The 15,083-nt window shown below is 42.2% G+C and overlaps 1 protein-coding gene across 2 annotated transcripts in view; it reads left to right on the top strand.

Annotated features, from left to right (window-relative positions):
* The window catches only part of mrc1a (mannose receptor, C type 1a), a 133,316-nt gene that overhangs the window by 75,536 nt on the left and 42,697 nt on the right, over positions 1 to 15,083 (top strand). Inside the window, exons 11-14 of one of the 2 annotated variants that reach the window (XM_052015897.1) lie at positions 1,204 to 1,355; positions 9,125 to 9,324; positions 14,073 to 14,200; positions 14,981 to 15,065. In XM_052015897.1, the coding sequence (XP_051871857.1) occupies positions 1,204 to 1,355; positions 9,125 to 9,324; positions 14,073 to 14,200; positions 14,981 to 15,065 (565 nt within the window). The remainder of the gene's footprint in view (positions 1 to 1,203; positions 1,356 to 9,124; positions 9,325 to 14,072; positions 14,201 to 14,980; positions 15,066 to 15,083) is intronic. The other variant, XM_052015898.1, reaches the window with a different exon arrangement.

The raw sequence follows: 15,083 nt of genomic DNA, 5'->3' as shown, positions 1-15,083 counted from the left end.
TGGATCTGTCTCCAGATCAGGAGACAAACTATCCACTGACATTTACTATAAACCCACTGACTCCCACAGCTACTGAGACTACACCTCTACCCACTATCTTGGAAAGACAGCCCCCTCAGATGCTGCTTGACCTGGTGAATTCCTCCAGCAGTTTGTCTTTTACTCCAGATTCCAGCATCTGCAGTCTCTTGTGTCTGGCATTTATTGTCCCTCTCTAAATGTCACTGATCTCAGGGGAAAATTAAGATTTACCCTCAGTAGTGGGTCTAGAGTTATGTATAGGTCACAACAGGAAGAGATGACTGATCTACACCCCCAAGGACATTGGTGAACCAGGTGGATTTTTTTTAATGATAATCCATGGTTTCAAAGTTATCATTACAGAGAAAAGCTTTTTATTCCAAATTTATTTAAATTTCCCAAATGCTACAGTGGGATTTGAACTCAGGTCTCTGGAGTAATGGTGCAATTTTTTGGATGCTAATCCCGTTATTTAACCACTCAACTCTATGTACTAAGTGGCAACTGCTGAGTGTTGTGCTCTACTGTTAAAGTTTGGTTTCACAAAGGTGATAAATTTTAGAAGCAGTATGCAGGACAGATTCACTACCATATTACTATAGTACACATTCATCACAAAAACACTTCAATCCTCTTGTGATAAATTTTCAGTGTCTGAATAATAAAACAGTAGTTTTCTGTCTAGGGCTGATTTGCCCAAATATATATTCTTTATTAATCTAACCTCCTGATTTGTTCAGTATATACTGGCAATCCAAGCTATTCATCAGAAATTGGTTGTAGACATGCAGAAAAGTTACCAGGTGCCCACTGGTAATGCTGCCAAGATGAACAACAAATAATAAAATGCTAATATTTATTAGCACTATCAATCAGGAGATAGCATATACTGTGAAATAATTTTACAAGTTCTGTGGGCGGCCACATTCTTTCCTCAATAATACACAAAAGATTAAATTATCCTATAAACACACAAAAAAGTCTTTAGTTTTACTCCACTATCAAAAAATAATTTAACGTTAAACTAGTGTAGGCAACAGAAAAAACAACTTAGTACATTCTGTGATGTATAATTCCATGAAGTTTAACGATTTGACTTGGAGTTTCTGCTTTTGGAAGACCTTTTCTTGCATATTGCAGGGGATCATATTCTTTATTACTTTAAATTCTTCTCCTTTCCAGATTTGAACAAGCTTTCCTGACAAGCTTAATTGGTCTGCGACCTGAGGCATATTTTTGGATTGGAATAAAATCTGATGCAAATAATGAAGGGACTTTCAAATCGGTGGATGGGAAGCCAATATCATTTACACACTGGAACATTAATATGCCAGGTGGGCAGTAAGAACCAAGGACCCTAATGTGGAATCCTGTCAGACATTTTATTTATTACCATAATATAGAGGGAAATAATGGTTCTGATTTTAAAAAAGAAAGACATAACTTCTGGATGCCTTTAAGTACTTTTCAAGCCATAGTCTATCTTTGAGGTTTGGTTACCATTGTAAAATAGAAAATGTGGAGGCCAATGTGCACAGCTGACTCCCTACAAAGGCACAAAGTTCCTTACAACATAGAAGGAATCAATTCAGCCCACTGAGTCTATGATGGCTCACATATCAATCCCACCTCCCTACTAATTTTCCCTGTACCATATTCCACCCCCCCCCATATTTCCCATCAACTCTACCACCCACCACACAAGAGGCTAATTAGCCTCCCAACCCACGTCTTTGGGAGGAAACTGAGCATTTGGTGAAAACCCACGTGTTCTCAGGGATGGGACTCCTCTGCATAGGAGAAACCAAAAACTGATTAGGCAATCATTTCACAGAGCAGCTGCACTCAGTCTGCAGTTGTGACCCTGAGCTTCCAGGTGCCTGCTGCTTTAATTCCCCATCACTCTCCCCCTCTGAGCCTCCTGCTGTGTAATGAGGCTTGATACAAATTCAAGGAACATCACCTCAACTTTTGTCTCGACATGTTGCAGCTGTTAGTTCTCAATATTGAATTCTCCAATTTTAGATAACAGGCTCTTTCTTTCTGAAACAAAGTCAGAAGGCTGGAAGAACTCAAGGACTCAGTCCTGATGCAGGGCCTCAACCTCAAACATTGATTTATACCCTTTGCCTCCACAGATGCTAAATGACCCATTGAATTCTTCCAGCATTCTATTTTTGTTCTAGATTTCAGCATCTGCAGTCTCTTTTTACTTTGCTCTTTCTGTTTGTATCAGGACTGGCCAATTTTGCCTGCCACTCCTCTTTCTTTTTCCTCTTCCAGTATTTTCTGGTCTGTTCCAGTAAGTCAGTCAAGACATTACCCAAACTTTATAACTTTAGCAACACATTACACAAGCAAAGGAGCTTATGCAGCAACCTGGGTTCAATTCCAGCCGCTGTCTGTAAGGAGTTTGTACATTCTCCGTGACTGTGTGGGTTTCCACCCAGTGCTCCAGTTTTCTCCCACGTTCCAAAGATGTACGGGTTAGTAGCCATGGGCATGTTATGTTGGTGCCAGAAGTGTGGCGACACTTGCAGGCTGCCCCAGAACATTCTACACAAGAAGATGCATTTCACTGTTTTGATGTACGTGTGACTAATAAAGAAATCTTATCTTAACAGCCACATTATTTCACCATATCAAAGAACTTCCCTTTGTTCCAGTCATTGTCCTCCACACCTTCTCTGCTACCCAAACTAAACTGTAGATACTAACAAAGAAAAGATTTCTTGATTAGTCACATGTACATCAAAACAGTGAAATGCATCTTTTGCATTGAATGTTCTGGGGGCAGCCCGCAAGTACTGCCACACTTCTGGCTCCAACATAACATGCCCACAACTTCCTAACCTGTACATCTTTGGAAATGTGGGAGGAAACCCACGCAGACATGGGGAGAACATAAACTCTTTACAGACAGCAGCAGGAATTGAACCTGGGTTGCTGGTGTTGTAATAGCGTTACCCTAACTGCTACACTACCAGGTGGGAAGGGATATGCCTGTGATGTATTGGGCAGAGTCCACTACTCTGCAGCTTCTCACATTCCTGTGTATTTGAATTGCCATACCAGACCATGGTTCAACCAGTCAGGATGCTTTCAAAAGTACATCTGTAGAAATTAGTGTTCGATGACAAGCTGAACCTCCTAAGACGCTGGTGTGCTTTCCTATGTGCTGGGCCCAGGACAGGTCATCTGATACGTTAGCCCCCAAGAATTTAAAGCTGCTGACTCTCTCCACTGCTGATCCCCCAATGTAGGCTAGCACATGTTCACCTTCCTTCCCAAAGGGAATCAGCTCTTTAGTTTTGCTGACATTGAGAAAGGTTGTTTTGTGACACCACTCAACCAGGTGACCTCTCAGTCAAGTTAACTCATTGCCACCTATGACTCATCCAACAAGGCATTGGAGCTGTGCTTAGCCACACTGTTATGCATTTATAGTGAGTAGGCAGGGGGCTATGCACACTGCCTTGAGGTGCACCTGCATTGATGATCAGTGAGGAGGACATGTTACCAATCTTCACTGACTGAGGTCTGCTGATGAGGAAGTTGAGGAGAGTTGCAGACAGGGGTACAGAGGCCGAGGTCTTGCTCCAGATTCCAGCATCTGCAGTCTCGTCTGTTTATTCTTTCTCATTTCAAATGAGAAGTCTCAGACCTGAAAGATTAACTGTTTCTTCTCTTTCCATAAATTCTGCCTGACCTGCTGAGATTTTCCAGCATGTTTTTTTGTTTTCATTTGGTCGCAGGGAGAAAATGCAAACTCCTAACAAACAGCAATGGAGGTCTGGATTGAACCCAGGTCACTGGAGCTGTAAGGCAGCAGCTCTACCAGCTGCACAACTGTCACAGTCAATGTGCTGTGTCAATATGATGACCAGATGATTTGTTTAAAGAATTAAAGAATAAATAAGAATACAAGAAAATAACAGGAGTAGGCCACTGGGTTCTGCAAGCCTTCCCCACCATTCAACATGATTATGGTGGATCTATGCTGGCCTTAACTCTTCTGTGCCGGTTCCCCCATAAACCTCAATTCATCGATAGATAAATATTTAAACAATCTCCATTTTAAATATATTTAATGATCTAGCCTTCATCACCCTTGGGGACAGAATTCCAGAGATTTCTTCTCTCAAAGGGTGATGAATTTTTCTCCCCCCAGAGGAAATAGGTGAGAACTGACCTGCTCTTCTTCAAAATATACTCACGTTAGAGTGGGAGAAACCTTGGTTTATATCTCTTTGGAAAGATGACACCTGAGTGTATAGTATTCCCACCTCATTCTGGGTGGATGTTACTATGAAGTGAGCCACATGGACACTAAACATTTAGGCCACCCTAAGATCAGCTGAGTTCTGATTTTGCACTGAAAATAATGTATGCTTTTTTTGATTTGAATTGAGAATAAAATTGGAAGTGTTATAAATCAGCAGTGCACCCAAATAGATCAGTTTTCTGATTAGTACTAGTACAACAAAATTGTTACATAGAACAGTACAGCACAGGAATATGCCCTTTGGCACACAATATTGTGCCAAACCAATTGTATTAGTAATAAAATGCCCAACTAAACCCTTCTGCCTACACAATGTCCATATCCTACCATTTCCATCACATTCATGAGCCTATCCAAGAGCTCCTTGAATGCCCCTATCATTTGCCTCCACCACTATCCCAAGCAGCAAATTCCAGGCACCCACCACTGTGTACAAAAACTTGCCCCACACATCTCCTTTGAACTTACCCACTATCACCTTAAATGCATGTTCTCTGGTATTAGACATTTCAACCCTGGCAGAAAGCTACCAGCTGTCTACCTATGCCTCTCAATCTTATAAACCTCTATCAAGTTTCCCCTTCAGCCTCCACCACTCCAGGGAGATCAACCCAACTTTGTCCAATCTTCAGCATATGCCCTCTAATCCAGGCAGTATTTTAGTAAACCTCTTCTGCACCCTCCCCAAAGCCTCAACATCCTATAGTGGGGTGACCAGAACTAGAAGCAATACTTCAGATGCAGCCCAACTAAAGTTTTAAAACTGCAACATAACTTCCCGACTCTGGAACTCAATACCTCAACAAATGGAGGCAAGCATGCCATTTGCCTTCTTTACCACCCTATCAACCTGTGTAGCCACTTTCAGGGACCTATGAACTTGGACCCCAAGATCCCTCTGTACATCACTGTTAAGAGTCTTGCCATTAGCAATGTATGTCTCTTTACATTTGATCTCTCAAGGTGCAACACTTCACATTTGGTCAGGTTGAACCCCATCTGCCATTTCTCCACCCATATCTGCAACTGATCTATATCCCACTAATATCATCCTTTGCCAGTCTTCTACACCATCCGTAAAACCACCAATCTTCATATCATCTGCAAATTTACTAACCCACTCATGTACATCTTTATCCAGGTCATTTATATACATCACAAACAGCAGAGGTCACAGTATGGATCCCCAAGGAACACCACTAGTCACAGACCTCCAGCCAGAATAAGTCCCATTGACCACTACCCTTTCTTCTATGGGCAAGCCAGTTCTGAATCCAAACAGCCAATTCATCATGGATCCCATGCATCTTAATCTTCTGGATGAGCCTCCCATGAGGGACCTTGTTAAACACCTTACTAAAATCCATGTAGACAACATCCACAGCTCTGCCTTCATCAATCACCCTTGTCACCTCATCAAAAAAACTCAAGCAAGTTATTAAGGCATGACTTGCCCTGCACAAAGCTATGCTGACTGTCCCTAATTAGACTAGGGTTTTCCAAATGCTCATAAATCCTATCCTCAAGTATCCTCTCCAGTAACTTTCCTACCAGTGATGAGACTCACCATTCTATAGTTACCAGGATTATCCCTGTTTACCTTCTTGAATAATGGAATAACATTAGCTACTCGCCAGTCCTCTGGGACCTTGCCTGTGGCTAGAGAGGACAAAGATATTGGTCAAGGCCCCAGCAATCTTATCTCTCACCTCTCTCAACAACCTGGGGTATATCCCATCAGGGCCTGGGGATTTATCCACCTTAATGCTCTTAAGAGACCAGACATACCACCTTCTCTATCTCAAAATGCTCTAGCATATTAGCATGCTCCACACTTCTCTCCCCATCCCCCACATCCTTTGCATCAGTATTTACAAAGGAGAAGTACTCGAAGGATCTCACCTACCTCCTCCACTTCCAAGCACCTGTTCCCTCCTTTATCCTTGAGTGGTCCTACCCTCTTCCTAGTTATCCTCTTGCTCTTGATGTATGTAAAGTGCCTTGGGATTCTCTTTAGTCCTACTTGCCAAGGAATTTTCATGGCCCCTCCTTGCTTTCCCAATTCCCTTCGAGTTCCTTTCTGGCTTTTATAATCCTCAGGTGCACTATTTGATCGCAGCTTTCTAAGCTTTACATACTTTTTCTTCTCTACTAAATTCAACACCTCTTGACATCCAAAGTTCTCTTACGCAGCCATTCTTGTTCTTCCTTCTTACTGGAACATACCTGTCCTGTACGCTGCAGTTGGTCTTTAAACACCCTCCACATGTCAGGTGTTGACTTGCCAAAAAAACAGCTGACCCCAATTAATTCTCCCCTAGTTCCTGCCTAATGGTACCATAATTTGTCCTGCTCTGATTTAATACTGTCCCTCAAGGTCCATACTTATCTATAGCTATCTTAAAACTTAAGGAATTGTGGTCACTGTTCCCCCACTGAAAAGCTGGGGACCTGGCCAGGCTCATTACCCAGCACCAGGTCTAGTACAGCACCTCCTCTCATTGGACTATCAAAATATTGATTTAAGAAACCCTCCTGGATGCACTAAACAAATTCTGCCCCATCTAAACCTTTTACACCAAGGAGATCCCAGTTTATATTAGGGAAGTTGAAGTCCCCAATGACAACAACATGATTAGTTTTACACCTTTCCCCTAATCTGCCTGCATATCTACTCCTCAATGTCCCAGTGGCTATCAGGGGGTCTGTAATATAATCCTATCAGAATGATTGCACCTCTTTTTTGAGTTCTACCCTGGAACATTAAGCATCTAGTCCTGTCCCTCTCTCAATCAAGTCTGTTATGGCCATGTCATAGAGCATGGATCAATATATGGAAATAAGTTCAGCACCCTTATTCATAGTACTCCTGAGCATTCAAATACACACATTTCAAACTGTCTGTCCCATCATGTCTATTACTTTGCTCCTACCTGTTGTTACTGGCCCTGACATCTATCTTCCTCTCAATCCCTTCACTTTCTGACATAGTGCTCTGGTTCCTATCCCCCTGCCAAACTAGTTTAAACCCTCAAGTAGCACTAGCAAACCTCCCAGCCAGGATATTGGTTCCCCTCCAGTTGAGGTGCAACCCATCCTTCTAGTACAGGTCACCCTTGCCCCAGAAGAGGTTCTAATGATCCAAGAACTGAAGCCCTATCCCCTGCACCAGTACCTCAGCCACTCATGAGTCTGTTCTATCATCCTATTCCTGCCCTGACTAGCATGTGGCACCAGGTGTAATTACTACCTCAGAGGTCCTGCTCTTCAGCCTCTTTTCCAACTCCCTATACTCACTGCACAGGACCTCTTCCCCTTTTCTACTTATGTCATTGGTGCCAACATGCACCACAACCTCTGGCTGTTCACCCTCTCCCTTGAGAATATTCTGTAGGGACTGAGACATCCTCAACCCTAGCACCTGGGAGGCAACACACCATCCTGGTGTCTCTTTCACAGCCACAGAATCTCCTGTCTGTCCCCTAACTATCTTGTCTCCTATCACTACTGCTCTGATTGGCTTTACCCTTCCTTTGAGGGTGGCTCAGTGCCATTGACCTGGCTGCTGCTGCTATTGTGCCCTGATAGGTGATACCCCCCCCCCCCCAGCAGTAGCCAAAAGAGTATACTTGTTGCTGAGGGGAATGGCCAGAGGACTGCTTATTCTCTTTTCTCCTGGTAGTCACCCATCTATCTGAAGCCTCTACCCTGGGAGTGATCACTTCAGTAGAAGTCTCATCTATGACATTTTCAACTTCCCCAGTGGTTCTGAGTACATCTAATTCCAGCTCCATTTCCTTGACCTGGTCAATCAGGAACAGCAGCTGGGTGCACTTCCCACAAATATAGTCATCAGAAAGACTGAGGTTCCCTGATGTCCCACATCTTCCAGGAGGAGCATTCCACTGCCCTAACTGCCATCCTAAGGACTAAGGATTAAAGACCTCACCTGTGCCTCCTTACTGAAACCTTTCTTTTTAAAGAGCTGCTTACACTCCCCATAGCTAGGCCACCTACTCAGACTCTTCTCACCAAAGCCTCAGTTCCCCCACTCTAACAATAGCCACTATGCTTAACCCCAGCTTCTTTTTATTGACAGCTGCTGATTAGCCAATTATTACTAACAACATACAAGTCTGCCTCTTGGCAACTGCCAATATTAGCCAATTATTACTAACAATATACAAGTGTGCCTCTTTTCGGGTCCTGTTCACTGAAAATGAACACCAAACATGGAGACTCACCTCTTTTGGAAACTCCCGCCCCTCATTCCAAGTCCTGGCTCCCGCTCACTGAAAAATAGATAGATAGAAAAACTAGAAAAATACTAGTCTTACTAGAAAAAATATATAAATAGAAAATATACTTGATCTGGTGTTAATCTTGTATGTTAAAGATGAACTCTTGACCTCACAATCTACCTCATCATGGCCCTTGCTTCTTATTATCTATCGACATTGCACTTTCTCTGTAACTGTAACACTATTTTTTGCATTTGTTACTGCTTTTCCCTTGTACTACTTGATGTATTTGTGTTTTGAAATGATCTGTATAGATGGCACACAAAACTAAGTTTTTCACTGTACTTCGGTACATGAGACCATAATAAACCAATTCCAATTCCAATTCCAATTTCAATTATTATATCTCTGTAAGGACACCTCTACTTGGATTAATATGGTACAATTTGGTTATAGTGGCCTTCACTAAGTTATCACTTACTTTGAATGGAATCCATTGGTTCCATTTGTTTGAAAAGTACTAATGATTGGGACATTTATTTACTTGCAAGTATGAAATATGCTCTGTCATTTGCAGGGAGAAAAGTTGGATGTGTTGGTATGGCAACTGGAAATGCTGCTGGGTTATGGGATGTCCATGATTGTAAAACCAAAGCAAAATATATCTGCAAATCCTGGGCAGCTGGCGTGACACCTCCTCCATTCATTCCAACAACTCCTGCTTCAGCTTGCGCATCAGGATGGAAAACATATGAAAACTCCAAATACTGCTACAAAGTGAGTCAGACCAAAGGTTTAAATTTTATAGATTTTATGTGTAATTAATGTAGATCTGTGTGCTGCCTCTTTAAAATCAGCTTGATGTTGTCTTCAACTTCCCTGTACTTCAGAAAGCTGCTATTGGAGAAAGGGGTTGCAAATAAAATGAAGTAGATGGATAACTTTCCCTCACTCCAGTGGTTTTGAATTGGCTGATTTTTCTGGTGATCGTCCTGCCTGAGTCCAGAGGAATTGTTGAGTTGCATTGGCTTAAGTTTTTGTGTTTATGGCTTAGTTGAAACTAAGGTAAGATTTGAGGCCTAGTGACTCTAAAAGAGCCCACGAAATAACAGTGTTTATATAAGTAAATTTTTAAATAACATTTAAAAAGTACACCAACAGCTGAGAACCTTCAAGGATATATTGAAGCTTCTTTTCTCCCTCATATCTGGGTTTTTGCTTTTACGGAGAACTCAACAAAATCAAATGTTATCTCTTGTTATCTCACAATCTCTTGTTAGCCAACTCCTCTCCATTTCTCCTATTTTGCCCTACTTGCAAACTATTCATCAGTACAATAGAAGAATCTCAAGTAGTTGTACTATTCCTGAATATTAATAGTTGAACCATTCAGCACCCATTTTCAGGCATTATGTTGCCTCCTGTCACCATAGTGACAGGTAGGAAGCTTGCACTCTACCATTAGATAGGGACAAATAAGGTGCATCCTTTATTCAAACTCGGAAAAGGCATTTTGCATTTTGAAAATACAAATAAGGGATGTAAGACCTTCTAGAGACTCCCACTGTAATGTTGCTTTGACAGGAGATGCAATGCACTCAGGCAAGCCAACCATGTACAAAAACCACAGAAAAAATACTTATTTGCTTCAATATGGAGCAAGGCGGAGTTAAGACCATCACAATCTTCCTGACGGACCCTGACATCTTCAGAACCCTGTCATCTTCAGAAGGGTCCTGACCTAAAACATTGACCGCCAAGTCCTGAAGAAGGGTCCTGACCTGAAATGTTGACCACCTGCTTTTCTCCATGGATGCTGCCTGGCCTGCTGAGTTTCTCCAGCATCATAGTGTTTTTCATCTAGATTCCAGCATCTGCAGTCCTTTGTTTTTCTTCATGTCTTTGTGATATGGGAGGAAAGTGGAGCATCTGGAGGAAACCCATCTGGTCACTGGGAGAACGTGTAAACTCAACATAGACAGCACGCGAGGTCGGGATTGAACCCAGGTCTCTAGTGTGATAAGGCAGTGGTTCTATCAGCCATGCCATTCTTTCACTGTCCCTGAGATCTTCTCTCTCGATCTCCCTCCCACTCCCACCCTGGCTCCAACTTGGATCTCCATCCGCCCTGATTTCAGTCTCTCTATTCTCCTTCTCCCTAACCCTAATGCAACGGCCTGATCTTCCAGCATTCACCTGAGTGGTTGCATCTGGAGTATTGTTCATGTCAGAATTAGGACAAGGGCTTTTATTTGAACACCATTCATTCCTTTAAAATAGACCCAATGTGTGCCCCCACCATTTCAAGGAAAGAATGTCGTAATGTGAAGATGCCTGAAAGTGGCTGCGCAAGTTAATAGGGTAGTAAAGAAGGAGAATAAACATGCTTGCCTTTATTAATTGGGACACTGAGTTCAAGAGTCAGGACGTTATGTTGCAGCTTTATAAAGCTCCAGTTAGGCCCAATCTGGAGTACTGCATTCAGTTCTGTCACCCCATTATAGGAAGGATGTGGAAGCTTTGGAGATGACACACAAGAGGTTTACCAGGATGCTGCCAGGATTAGAGGGCATGTGCTATCAGGAAAGGATGGACAAATGCGGGCAAATGGGACTAGGTTAGATGGGAAACTTGGTCAGATTGGACCAGTTGGGCTGAAAGGCCTGCTTTTGTGCTGTATGACTCTATGATTTTGGATTGTTTTCTCTGAAGTGGTGGAAGTTGAGGAGAGGCCTAATAGAAGTTTATAAGATTATGAGGGGCATAAATAGAATAGCCAGCCGGTACCTTTTGCCCAGGGTCAAAATGGGAAAATACTGGAGGGTATGCATTTAAGGTGAGGGGAGTAAGTTTCTGTGCAGGGCAAGTTTCTTTTTATACAGAGAGTGGTGGGTGACTGGAATGCGCTGCCAGGTGGAGGCAAATACAATAGAGGCATTTAAGAAGCTATTAGGTAGGCACCTGAATATGCAGAGAATGGAGGAATATAGACTTGTGTAGGCAGAAGGGACTAATTTAGTTAGGTTTTTAATTATAAGTTTAATTAGTTCAGCACAACATACTGTGGTGTACTGTTCTATGTTCTATGTGGCAGCTGGCTGTTCACATCCTGATTCCACTTTGCAGCTCGAGTGTCTGTTCAGTATCTTGATATTGGTATTGGTTTATTATTGTCACTTGTACCGAGGTACAGTGAGTAGCTTGTCTTACAAACCGATCGTACAGGTCAATTCATTACACAGTGCAGTTACATTGAGTTAGTACGGAGTCCATTGATGTAGTACAGGTAAAAACAATAACAGTACAGAGTAAAGTGTCACAGCTACAGAGAAAGTGCAGTGCAATAAGGTGCAAGGTCACAACAAAGTAGATCGTGAGGTCAGAGTCCATCTCATCGTATAAGGGAACCGTTCAATAGTCTTATCACAGTGGGGTAGAAGCTGTCCTTAAGTCTGGTGGTACATGCCTTCGGGCTCCTATATCTTCTACCTGACAGAAGAGGAGAGAAGAGAGAATGTCCCAGGTGAGTGGGGGTCTTTGATTATGCTGGCTGGTTCACCAAGACAGCGAGAGGTAAAGACAGAGTCCAAGGACGGGATGCTGGTGTCCGTAATGCACTGGGCTGTGTCCACAACTCTCTGCAGTTTCTTGCGGTCCTGGGCAGAGCAGTTGCCGTACCAAGCCATGATACATCCAGATAGAATGCTTTCTATGGTGCATTGGTAAAAGTTGGTGAGAGTCAAAGGGGACAAAACAAATTTCTTTAACCTCCTGAGGAAGTAGAGGTGCTGGTGAGCTTTCTTGGCTGTGGCATCTACGTGATTTGACCAGGACAGGCTGTTGGTGATGTTCACTCCCAGGAACTTGAAGCTGTCAACCCTCTCGACCTCAGCACCATTGATGTAGACAGGTGCATGTACACCGCCCCCTTTCTTGAAGTCAATGACCAGCTGTTTTGTTTTGTTGACATTGAGGGAAAGGTTGTTGTCATGACACCATTCCACTAAGCTCTCTATCTCCTTTCTGTACTCCAACTCATCACTGTTTGAGATACAGCCTACAATGGTGGTATCATCTGCAAACTTGTAGCTGGAGTTAGAGCAGAATCTGGCCACACAGTCATGAGTGTATAGGGAGTAGAGTAGAGGGCTGAGGACACAGCCTTGTGGGGCACCAGTGTTGAGAATAATCGTGCCGGAGCTATTGCTGCCTATCCTCACTGATTGCGGTCTGTTTGTTAGAAAGTCAAAGATTCAGTTACAGAGGGAGGTGTTATGTCTTAGGTCTTGGAGTTTGGTGACAAGCTTGCTTAGGATTATTGTATTGAAGGCAGAGCTGTAGTCAATAAAAAATAGTCTAATGTAGGTGTCTTTACTGTCCAGATGCTCCAGAGCTGAGTGTAGGGCCAGGGAGATGGCTTCCGCTGTAGACCTGTTTCGGCGATAGGCAAATTGCAATGGGTCTGGTAGGCTAGAGTTGATGCGTGCCATGACCAACCTCTCAAAGCACTTCATGATGGTGGATGTCAGAGCCACTGGTCGGTAGTCATTGAGGCATGTTACCTTGCTTTTCTTTGGTACCGGGATGATAGTGGTTTTCTTAAAACAGGTGGGAACCTGAGATTGAAGCAGGGAGAGGTTAAATATGTCTGGAACACGGGTGTGACAACAGTAATTTCTCAGCTATAATACTTCCTCCATTAATCATGTCTGTATCAGTCATCAAATTAAAGGGAATGAAAAATATTCTGCAAGTTATGAATCCCCAGAATTTGCTAGTTGACTTACATGACTCCAATGTTTGCCTCACACTTATGGCACCTCACCATTATTTTCGTGCTATTTTAAAAAATTCTTGAATATGTATATTAATTGCCCACTTAAATTCACTGCAGCAGGTAATATTAGATAATTAAGAGGGTTGGTATCATTTTAACAAAAACTGTTAATGCACTGCCAATTAACCTCTCTTACTCAGGGAAAAGTTCAACATGTTTAATCTCTCATGCAAGCAGTGAATTATTTCTAGAAATGTTACTTTCATTTTTTTACTTAATGTTTCCTTTTCTTTCTTTTTTCTCCTTTAATTCAATCTTTTTATACCCTTCTTTCTTTATCTTACTGTTATTATTTGACTCACATTCACCTACCACCTTCTTTGCTGCTCTGTTTCTTTAACTAATGATGTGTATAAGAGGTGTCATCCTCCAACAAGACACACCCACTTTTCACCCACCACAGGATGGTGATGGGCAAACTGCAAGTTGCATTGCTTGCAGTGGGATGGTGGTTAGCAACAGGGTACACCCGACAGGTCCTGTAAAACAGTCGGATAGAAAGCAAAAGCACCATGATAACGGGACATAATAATGTTAAACATCCAAACAATAGTCCTTCAACTGGCTTTGTATAACCACAGTCCCTCTAAACCTCATTTAGAGCCTTTGAGCCCTTCACTGAGTTTTAAGGTTAGCTTTTATCTACCTGGTATCTGAGTACTAATAAAATGCATACTTTCCCATCCAGGTTTTCATAAAATCACCACAGTTTAGGAAATCGTGGTTTGAAGCACGTGATTATTGTCGAAGCAGAGGAGCAGATCTAATTAGCATCCACAATAACGTTGAAGCTGATTTTATCTGGAATCAACTTGTGTGCGTATTTACTGTTTACCATTCTTCCCAAATTCCCAAATCGCAAATGAGTAAGAGTTATAAAGTTATTTGATTGAGTTAGAATTCAATGTTTTACTTTAAACGTGCATTTCCAATGTATTCAATTACAGTAAAGAAGGTGAAGCAAGGAGTTCATAGAAAAAAATTAAAATTATTTTTTGTTTTGTTGATGTAACTCATGAAGGATAATGGCTGTGGTGTCAGCAGTGAGGAGTCATTGATTTACAGTTGTCACTGAGGAAATGAAAATCAAGGGTCAGTGAACTTTTTTCACACAGAGATTTGTCAGAGTCAGAAATGCCGCAACATCTTTCAAGGGTAAATATTTGGTGCAATGGATACTACTGTGCTCGGGGTAGTTGGGGGGAATGAGATAGTAGCATTTATTTCAGATTTCTCCAAAAATATCCTGGGTGGAATAATGTAATGTTCCAGATTAAATGTCCAAGGTTTCATTTTCTTCATTACCCTTCACTTAACAACTAAATGGTAATGGTAATAGAAGAAAAATGTGGCAAAATGAGGGTTCTCCTGGACTTGGCCTCAAAGGCAGCCCATTAAATTGCAACACAGTCTCTTCTAGCCCTCCCTGTGGGAACTCATGGGTAGCTTCTCTATCAGAGGATGATGAGGCATGACTAGCAAAATGATTTCACAATTTCTGGTGGACAAATGGCTCAGATCTTCTGCCTATCCAGAACCAATTAAGTCAATCAAGTTACAATTGATTGCATAATGTTATTCAACTGTTCTTTACAGGTCAGTTTTAGCTAATTCCCCTGTGTGGATCGGACTAAGTAAGCCAGGCCCAAATTCAGGATTTGTTTGGAGTGATGGCAGTCCAGTAAGTGTTTTGTTCTCA

The sequence above is a fragment of the Pristis pectinata genome, chromosome 5, assembly GCF_009764475.1.
Source record: "Pristis pectinata isolate sPriPec2 chromosome 5, sPriPec2.1.pri, whole genome shotgun sequence".
NCBI classification, from domain to species: domain Eukaryota; kingdom Metazoa; phylum Chordata; class Chondrichthyes; order Rhinopristiformes; family Pristidae; genus Pristis; species Pristis pectinata.
The sequence above is the reverse complement of the archived record's forward strand: the minus strand, read 5'-3'. Positions and strand labels throughout refer to the sequence as shown.